The 10647-nt window shown below is 42.2% G+C and overlaps 1 protein-coding gene across 1 annotated transcript; it reads right to left on the bottom strand.

The window, feature by feature from the left end:
* Positions 1-784: 784 nt before the first annotated feature.
* On the bottom strand, positions 785-5575 carry LOC141013611 (high-affinity choline transporter 1-like). Its single transcript, XM_073487393.1, has 8 exons — positions 5392-5575; positions 4042-4155; positions 3535-3690; positions 2579-2727; positions 2326-2469; positions 1731-1884; positions 1437-1654; positions 785-1351 (listed from the first exon to the last, which is right to left on the bottom strand). Exons 1-8 carry the CDS (start codon positions 5573-5575, stop codon positions 815-817), a joined length of 1656 nt encoding a protein of 551 aa, XP_073343494.1. The 3' UTR covers positions 785-814.
* Between the last annotated feature and the right edge of the window lie 5072 nt (positions 5576-10647).

Raw genomic sequence — 10647 nt, 5'->3', positions numbered from 1 at the left:
TGGTAGATGGGCTGACAGTTACTGTCCATTAAAACATCAGAGGGTCACTGCCCTGGCTGTAGTCCATTCTAACATTTACAAAGATACAGCACAACACGTTGGATTAGGGTTATCTAGAACACTGTTAAACTAAGTTTCTCTGGCTTTCGGCCCTAAACCCATTGCTGCGAGGCATGCTGGGGAAACGCCGCCCACCTATTCCCCAACTGAGTCTCAATGTAACATAGCGGGTTTGCTGACAGTGACCCGTGGCTCAGAAGAAAACCCGTATCGAAGTTCTTTTTATTTCCTACCAGGGCTGCACCTAATGTGATGACTGATGTTATGTCAGGAAATGTTGAAACATGTTGATCAGTGTTAACCAAAGCCCGAGTCCGGTTTTGTCCACAAACCAAAGATATTCAGTCTCCAATTTTCTGTTTCTATTCATCAGGCTAATTACACAGCATGGATCTGGGTAACATACAGAACTATCTGTACAGTAGCTCTGTTGTCCAACTTGAAATGGCATCTGTTTCAAGCTAATGTATCCATGGTTGGAGGATTTGGTTTGTCATTTTTACAGGAGGGGAAAAAAAACCTTTAAAATAAGGAAAAAGCAAATATGTGTGAGCTTGTCAACAGACACTGCATCTGAGCATTTGTCCTTTATTGGCTTTAGATTTGGGAGATCAGGGTATAACAAATACAATAAGCATGGCTGCATAAAAGTGTTTATGGATCCTGGTGCACATCGAGTACAGCACACAGCACACAAAAACAGAGACATGATAATGTAGCTCCCCACAAGACATCTCACTCAACCATTTCTCTTTTAGTCCTGCAGATTTGTGGTCAACATGAATTCAGTCTCATTCTGAACTTCAGGTTTCTCCTCGTCTCTTAATGGTACTGAGTTGGATGTCGGTTTTTGGGTTCTCACTTTAAATACGTCCCACCTCACAGGAATCACTCCTTTATTGAAGAGCAGTGAAGCCAGGTAGGAGAACATCAAAGTGGCAACAAGGTTGGACAACATGCAGATTGTCCTCACAGGAGAGCGCTGGACATATACACCATCCTCAAGAGTGCAACCTGGGAAGTGGAGAATGACTGGCAACCCTATCGCTGGCTCGCCTCTCAGCACTCTCAACAGCACTGCGACCAACAAGCCCATGATGGAGCCGTAGCCATTGGAGATGTTACAGAAGAGGACGCAGACGAGTTGAGGGAACATGATGGTGTAGGTTATGTCTGAGCCCAGGATCCAGAAAACCATGATGCTGTTCTGTAAGAAGGTGAGCGATGTGCCAGCCAAGCCCACCAACACCACGGTGGCACGGATCACCCACTGGAGCTCTCGATCTGATGCCTGCAGGGGAGAGAAAAAAAACCTTGAAGCAAAAACAGAAAATAAATAACCATGATTCTGTTCTTCTCCTCTGGTCTCCTCTTACCTTGGTCCTCAGGATGTTCTTATAGATGTTGGATGTGAAGATGGAGGCGGATGACAATAAAGCAGAGTCCGTAGATGACATCACGGCAGCAGCTATTGCTCCAATACCGATGATGGAGATGTAGTTTGGTGTGAGGTACTGCAGAGCAATGGGCAGAACCTGACTGGCCTCACCACGCTCATATGGGGACGGGGATCCGTACGTGGTCATGTTCCAATCTGATGCCAAAAATCTAAAACTGTGACATGAATAATGTGCTCTCACTAGTTTTTCTTTTTAATTCTATCGCTTTACCTGTTGATGCCGCGACGGCTCCAATCAGGACAGATGGGACTCCAAGTATGAGGAGGAGGGGAGCTGCAATAAAGCAGGTGATCCTGGCTGTGGCTGACGAAGAAGCTGACAGGGTCCTCTGGTGGAAGGTCTGATATCCCAGATTACCTAGAGACTGGAAAGGAAGAAAAGGGATGTTCTGTTTGGTTCTTTTAGAAAACATGTTTCTTTGAGTCTGTTAGTATCATTAACGTAAACAAATTCTCATTACAGTGAGAAAATGCACAACCAAAATGGCGGATCAAGTGGCCTAGTGGGAGCATGAAAATAAAATGGGCCAAAAAAAGTGACCCCTGATGCACCCCACAAAACCAGCTGAGAGCAACCACTGCTGCTCTCTCTTGGTCCTGAGCCAACTTTGAATGGTATTTTTGGTATGACTGTGTCAATGCATGGATGCTATACCATTATATCCTCCAGCTTAACACGTGATTAACCAGAAGTACATGTTTTTCAACGTCACATGGCAACCTACTGCAGATTCCTTCACTAGTCCTCAGTGTCTGCACGTATACAAACCAAGCAACATTACAAACTTACTGAATGTAGTCCTTACCAATAATAAGATATTATCAATCCACCTCCACGCTCCGTCTCCATCCACTGAACCAATCCAGGGGGCCTGGTAGGTGAGGTTGAAAGCGGTCTTGGTGATGTCAGCTGAATGTGGGCTCATCAGGATGAAGGGGACACATAACCACTGCAGAAAAGACAATGAACCACTGACATACACATGTTGAAATGTACATATTCGCTGGATATTTCTTCGCTGTGGAAGAAATTAATTTCGATATGAGTGAAGAACTCACCAAACTAATGAATATGAGGGTCAGCTGTATGATGTCTGTGTAGGCCACGGAGTAGAGGCCTCCCATCAGCGTGTAGAAGATGGCTACAGCAGCAGAGATCCAAATACAAAGAGTGTAGGGCAGATCCAGGATCACACTCATAGTTGCACCTATGAAGTCACACCAACACATGTACAAATTTTAAAAACAGATTATAGTCATAGTTGATTATTGCTGACCTGTTAAACTTATTGTTCTACTCAACTTTTCTTGTTGTATTGTAATATATTGTTATATTTTAAGTTTCAGTGTGTAAAACTGGGATGTAAAATACTACTAAGTTTTTCATACTAACAAGTTGATAAATTCAACAGCTGTCGAGTCTCCCCTCACAGTAAATCTATCGACAGGTGACAGGAGGTTCACAGCAGAACAAATTGTTCTTATCCTGTCATGACATGAAGATACTAAAAAACGCTTTAGCATGTCACCGGGTAACTTTCCTAGAAAGATTATTCAGTCCTTAATACAAGATGCTTGTTTCTTTCCTGAGATTACACCGGTGCATAGCAAGACTGCACATGACAGGCACACCCCTATTAACACGTTCCAGCAAACGAATAACAAGTTGATGGTAATTATATATAATTATCACGTCGCTAAAGATAAACAATGAGAGAAGGTACAGAATGTATAACACACATGTACAAATTGAATACATTTAACACTTTTCAGAATAATTTCTCATTCTGTTTACCATGATATCCACAGTGCACATCAGTATGATTGAAGTTCCGATAGATGGTTTTAACTTCAGTTCATTAAAACAACAGATTATGATCATAGTTGGTTATCGTTTCGCAGGTTTCATCACATGTTTCAAATCCTAAGAATAACTCATCATATGTTTGTCACATTGCAATCAGTAAACATAAAAATTGGGACTATTAGAGAAAACCCACATCAGTGTCACTTACCTAAACCAATAAGAGTTGCTGTAACCCAGATTACGTCAGATATCAGCAGCGCCATAGACAGAACTCCACTTATCAGATTTCCATACTTGATCTGGAAGGGGTCCATCATCGTCACATATTCTCTGTCTCTCATTTTCTTGGCGAAGAAGAGCCCACCTTAATAATTGAATCACACAAAGGGAGACAGATCTGTGTCACTGCATGTATCATAAAGTATCATATGTATGTATTTGCCACAGAGCTTATTTTCTGCAGTAATCCAAAATCCAACTCAAAAATCTCATCGGTTTTTCGTGGAGTGAACAAGGACGCTGCTAACTTCCAGGTTAGCCTACAAAAAATATGTCACAGCTACAGCACTCTATTAAGCAGCATGATAGCAGTAGCTGTGTTAATGTAGTTATTGTTATTTCACAGACCACACACAGATACTAATATTGATATTGATATGTTGATATTTTGTCCAGCTGTGACATCACATTGACTGAGAAAAATACAATATCTTACCAGCCACAAAAGACAGAGCGCTTCCTAATGGCATAACAGCCCAGGTCAGTCCCATGGTTGGATTGTACACCACCTCTGTCACACCAATGATGAAGCCCCCTCCAACCCATGTAGCTGTAGGAAGCATGCATATGCACGTGAGTAAACAACCACACACATGCTTTTTCATTTGTTTCCTTTCCTTCAGCGTGTTATAGGTTCTTGTGCACACAACATCGCCATGTCACACATTTTCAATGTCTCGCGGCTAGTTTGGAAAGTAAGAAATCAGTAAACACAGCTGCTCTGTTGTTGTTCACAGTCCTGTGTCTGGCATGTGTGAGCTGAGCAATCAGAGGAGACAGGAGGAGAGGTCTTGAGGAGATAGAGGGGGGATATAGTGCTGCAGCACTGCAAAAAATTATAAACCTGAAAATTAGCATTATAAATGGGAGAGGTCCATCTTTAAAGAAAGGAGAAACAAAACAAAAAGGTACTAAAGGGGTGAAAGATAAAGGTTACATATAGAAATATATAAAGTTTTTTCACCAGCTGGTTTTGCTTATTGTGACAGCTTGACATTAAAAAAAACCTTTGTGAGACTTCATAAACTCCAATGTATATAATTATAGTTTGATTTGCCTCACAGTGGTATTCAAGGATGCAACCCAAAACTAGTTATCCTACTTCTCTTTAATGTGCTTTAACTAGGGCTGTTAATAACGCGTTAACAGAAATAGATAAAGAAAAGGGTCTTGTGAATGGTAAGTTCAACGTCAAAGCCCTGCCAGATGGCTCCCTCAAAAAAAGTCCTCCCCCTCGCCAAAGGCAGACCACGCTGTATAGTTTGCAATGGAGACGCCTGGACAACTCTTCATGCGATAAACAGCGATAGCTAAATGGGTGGCCGATTAATATTATTTAGGTAACCTTTACAAGTAACCTTTAAAGTTGGACACTACATTGTGTTAGTATTACAAAGGAATGTTACATTCAGGTCAGTGTGCCCATCTGTTGTTGCTTGTCGGGCTTGAGTTTACCATGTTATGCTTTCAGCAGATTTTTTGTGCATGCAGTACCTTTGAGGTTATTCTGGAAAATATTCTGGAAAGTATTTGTCGTTGTTTGGATTGTTGCAATAATAATAACCATACATTTGCATAAAGCAAGCATATTTGTCCACTCTCATGTTGATAAGAGTATTAAAAACTTGAAAAATATCCCTTTAAGGTACATTTAGAACAGATAAAATATGTGCCATCAATTTGCGATTAATCGCGAGTTAACTATGGACAATCATGCAATTAATAGCGATAAAATATTTGAATCGAATGACAGCACTAGTTTTAACTACCTCCATCACACACTCACCTGTCATGGTGAAGACTCCCACCGCAAGGCTTATCCCTCTGTTGCCCAGCAGACTGACCTCTGTCTGGTCTGCCTGGCTGCTCTTCCTCACCCGCTTGGACTTCATGGAGGCCCAGATGCCGGTGCCAAGCACCAGCAGGTAGAAGAACACCATCGATATCAGTCCTGGGACGTTAAGGCTCATCGTGCACTGACTGAATGACTGTCTGTCTGCATTTATTGTATGTTAAAACAAGCAGGAACAGATTTAAGTGCAGGTTATGCAGGTTAACAAATAACACCAACGGAGGAGAGAAAAACACAAACAAAACAACAAACATCGGGAGTCAATCTAGTAATTAAATCCTTTTTACATTTATTTATTTGAATTTAATTGTGATCAATCAATCAATCAATTAGACTTTAATTGTATAGCACCTTTCATTCAATAAAGGCAACATAAAGTGCTCCACACAATAAATGCAGTAAAAAACATTTAAAAATGAAGGTACAATTTATATTTAAAAAAAACAAAAAAACAGACAAAACACTAATTAAAAAAATACATGCAGTAGGGTCAAAAAGTCTGAGACAACCAGTCAAAACGCCTTTCCCCCGAACAAAAAAACACCCTCCACACTTTATACAATAACACCAGCTCGATAATCTGAGTGAAACGCCGAATCCCTGAAAAATGCACATGAATCTCAGAAGATTCAACAAGCCGGCATTGACACCACAAGTCTACACAAAACCTGACAACCCACGCCACCCCAGCGCAACCTGACAGTGCCCCAAAGAGTTTTGCGTGAGACCACAGGACACCAGGACCCTCCAGTCCCCAACTGCCCCAACAAATGCCCCAAAACCCATGCACAACCCCCGAAAGATTCAACCGCTCACCCAAACCACCAAGCCTTTGTCATGAGCTGCAATGAGAAAAACAGAAATATATGTAGGTGTATATGTGGGTGTGTTTTTATGTCGTGGTATTATAGGTATGTTTGTTGGTATGTGGCCAACTTCTTGTTGTGGGAGTGAAAGACTTCCCTGATTTCCTCACTTAGCTTATAGTGAGATAAGAGAAGTACTAGTGGCATTCATTGTCATGCCTGTCTTAAGTAAACAGCACCAATGTGTTTTACCCATGTTTAGGGTTATTTGACCACATAGGACCTTCTGCCAAAAATGTGCAATTACTAAGTGGAAGCGGAAATGGACAACTTTCCAACTTTACCCCTTGTTGTATTACTTTGCGGCTGTCACAAACACAGCATTAGCAACAAGGCGACCGCTAGCAGCCTGGCTACAGTCTAAAGCAAAAAAAACAAAAACAAAAACATGAGAAACCCGATTTGCAACGTGTTTTAAAAAGTCTTAATATAAAAAATGGATTAATCAGATACATCATTTTTCTTTAGAATGAGTGAGACATCTTGTTTCTTTCGCATCTTTGTTGAGAGCACGGTGTCGATTGAACGTGTACTTCTTGAATATCTTTTACTTTATGCTCTCTTTCAAACTTAGCGCTGGCTGAATGATGTTTGAACAGGCACAGATTTAAAAGTGTTACAATGCTAGCGGCCTGAACTTCTCACGCCGTCTCATGTCCCAGCGGAAAGAAAAACCACATATCAGCAAGGGAACAGATTCTGACAAAAGACTGGCACTCTCCACAGAGTGAATGCCTGCCTCTTCACCTTCTTTCCTCCTTTGCACTGTGAGTTTTTGCGGTTATTCCAGTTGCTCCACTGTTACCTGGGAATAGCGACCAGGGAGAACAATGCCTCTTCTCGTTTTGATTGCGCAATGGCAGATGTGCTTCCTCTGTGCCGTAATGCAAACTTCATTTTTGCTGGAAAGATTTACCTTGGTTGACCGGCTAACTAGCATAGTGAAAGTGAGGTTTATAGAGAACCAGTCTATCAATCTGTCCTCCCTAACTGTTCAGACTTCTCCAATGGTATTTTAAGGAAGTGCCTGTGGAAGACGCTGCTGTCTGATACATTGCTCTCAAAACATGTTGCAGCTCTCTGTTGGACATCCACTTCTGAATGTCAAAATATAACTCAGCTCATCCGGGCTGGGATGAGGGTAGATTTTCTTGCCACAGAAAATGCCTCCTCCAGGCTGTCAGATAACCCAAAGCTTGACATTTCTTGTAAATCAGCATGACGGGTCTTTAGCTTTATAAAAGCAGATGTCTTCCCTTTCCCATACAAGCTACTTGTGGTGTCACAGCCTGTGAAGGTGGCACGCAGCTAGACAGAACTTGGAGTTCACAAGTTTCATGGAGATGAAATCATGAAGACAGAAGGAAATAAGGAATGTTCAACCAAAAAAGTACACCTGTCATCCACCTGTCAATCATGTAACTCCAATCTCGTGAGGTTGAAAACCATTGAGAGTTAGCTGGTGAAAGTAGGCTATGTATTTATCCTGCTGGGTAAATTGATGTACTGTAAAACTGTATTTTATATTCTTTTCATATATTTTTAAGATCTTAATTGCAAAGTAATGTTGGTAACTATGGTTGTCATATAAAGTAAAAGTAAAAACCTAATGTAGCCTACTTAATGTTGGTGGAGTTTCAGAATAAAGTAACTGTAGAACAGCTACCTCACACAGTAATGTTACTTAGATTGAATAGTTTTTAAACTGAAAAAAAAAAAAAAAAAAATCAGACGACTAAATGAACATACAGTGTCTGTACTTACCTGTCTGCTGTGCGTCTTTACCAGCTGTCTGTGTGAGGGAAAGTATGTCTCCTCTCTGTCTTTCTGTGTGTCTGTTTGTCGGTCGGTCTGTCTGTCTGTCTGTCTCTTGGTGAATCCGAGCCTCTTGTGGAAGAGATGAGCTCATCAAGGGTAGCCTAGCCTACTTCACAAAAGTTAACTGAGGGATTATCTAACTTCTTTGGGAGGTTGTACTAACAGACACTTTTAGTATCTCACTGGATCAAGCCCCATCATGTTTCAAAACTGCCTGCATCATCCCGGTGCCAAAGAAACCTCAAATCACATCACTCAATGACTACTGGCCCATCGCACTCACCTTTATTATGATGAAGTGCTTTGAAAGGCTGGTAAAGGAGCACATCACCTCTAGACTCCCTGCCACATTTGACCCCTTCCAGTTTGCCTACCGGCCAAACCGCTCCACTGAGGATGCCATCTCCACCGCTCTTCACTTGAGCCTTGCACACCTAGAGGAGAAAAACACTCATGTTCGGATGCTGTTCCTGGACTTCAGTTCAGCGTTTAATACCATCATTCCACAGCATCTGGTAGACAAACTGGGACCACTGGGCTTCAGCACCCCCCTGTGCAACTGGCTGCTAGACTTCCTCACTGAAAGACCACAGTCAGTGCGGGTCAGTCAGAATACCTCCAGTGTCATCACCCTCAGCACAGGCTCCCCTCAAGGCTGTGTCCTGAGCCCCCTGCTGTTCACTCTGATGACTCACGACTGCGTCCCAAGGGCTACCACCAACCACACTGTGAAGTTTGTGGACGACACAACAGTGGTTGGCCTCATCAGGGATGACCACGACCTGGCTTACAGGGAGGAGGTGGAGCAGCTGGTGGGCTGGTGTAGCAAAAACAACTTGATCCTGAACATGGACAAAACCAAAGAGATCATTATCGACTTCAGGAAGAAACAGCCCAGCCATGCTCCACTTCTCATCAACAACACGGCTGTGGAGGTGGTCAGCAGCACCAAGTTCCTGGGGGTGCACATCACAGACAACCTCACCTGGTCTGTGAACACTGCGGCATGGGTCAAGAAGGCACAGCAGCGTCTGCACTTCCTGCAAAGGATGAGGAGAGCCCTCCTGCCCCCGCTGATCCTCACTACATTCTACAGGAGCACCATAGAGAGCGTCCTGACCAGCTGCATCTCCATGTGGTGTGGAGAAGCCTCTGATTGGAGGAATGTGAGGAGAGTGGTGAGGACAGCGGAGAAGATCATTGGGACTTCTCTCCCCTCCATTCAGGACATTGCTCCCAAGTGCTGCATGTCCCGAGCTGGGAATATTATCAGAGACTCCTCCCACCCTCACCATGGACTGTTTTCCGTGCTGGCCTCTGGAAAGAGGTTCTGCAGCATTCGGTGCAGGACCACAAGGCTCTGTAACAGCTTTTTCCCCCCATGTCATCAGACTGCTGAACTCTAAGTGACAGTTGTCGTTTATTCTGGATACCTTGTTTCCTGAAAATATTTGCACTACCTAACTCAACAATGTCACTTTTAATAATTTGCACATAGATGCATATTATAAATATCCTTATTTTTTGATTGGTGGTTTAATGATGTGTGCTGCTGATTTTATGCTGTCTGTTCTTATTACTCGTCTTGTTGCTGCTGTTTTGGCAGGCCTCATTGGGGAACTACAGCGTTGAACTACAGCTGTGACTTCAAAAGTTTCCCCTGGGGACAGATAAAATATATCTCTTGCGATGTATTTTTAACCCAGTGAAAACTAGAAAAGGTCAGGTGTTAGGGAGTTGGTTGGCTGACCAATACCAGAGAAAAGTATCCTGAATGTCCTGAATAGGACACTGAATGAGCAAATGACTCCACTGATTGTGGAGAGAAATAACGGCATTCTGGTGAAAAAGAGGGGTTGACAAAATCAGGACAAAAACTCCTGCATACTGTTCACCTCACTTGCAATCAAGAATTAAATTTAATAACAACGTTTCAGTACAAAGACCTTCATCGGGTTATCTTACAAGAAAATAGAGGAGATTTCGTCATCTTAAATAGGTTGGTAGACCCATGTGGACCAGTCAGATCACATTACAGACAAAAATCACTCAAAATACTACACACTTGGACCAATTTATGAAATTCATATATCAATCAAAACATGCATGTTCACAATGGAAATAGCATAACAATATAAATATTATACAAAGGTTCGTTGGAGCACGTCTAGAGAAAAAAAACATCACAAAGTATTTTCATCTCATCAAAAAGTTACAGAACCGCCCATCTCATAATGTCACATTAAGAAGTAGTTCATCATTTAGACCCCCCGGGAAACAAAGTCCAATATTTCAATAAAAACAAACATATCAGTCAAAGAGTACATATTCACTATAGAGTGGTGTAAAGATGTGTTTTTTTTGTAGGCTAACCTGGAAGTTAGCATCGCCCTGGTTCCCCTCGTCAAAAAACTTATGGGATTTTTCCATTGGATTTTGGAATATCGCAGAAAATAAGCTCTGTGGCAAACACAAGTTTATGATACTGACACGTAATGTTCAGCAA

Source organism: Pagrus major, chromosome 18, assembly GCF_040436345.1.
Source record: "Pagrus major chromosome 18, Pma_NU_1.0".
Classification (NCBI taxonomy): domain Eukaryota; kingdom Metazoa; phylum Chordata; class Actinopteri; order Spariformes; family Sparidae; genus Pagrus; species Pagrus major.
Note: the sequence above shows the minus strand (reverse complement) of the source record. Positions and strands in the feature narration are given on the sequence as shown.

Bases quoted from the DNA above. Each gene is read 5' to 3' on its own strand.
- LOC141013611 (XM_073487393.1), bottom strand. From the start codon at position 5,575: ATGAGCCTTAACGTCCCAGGACTGATATCGATGGTGTTCTTCTACCTG. The intron at 3,691-4,041 runs GTAAGATATTGT...TCAATTATTAAG, and splicing joins CGCTCTGTCTTTTGTGGCTG to GTGGGCTCTTCTTCGCCAAG. The intron at 1,352-1,436 runs GTAAGAGGAGAC...TCTCCCCTGCAG, and splicing joins AGAACATCCTGAGGACCAAG to GCATCAGATCGAGAGCTCCA.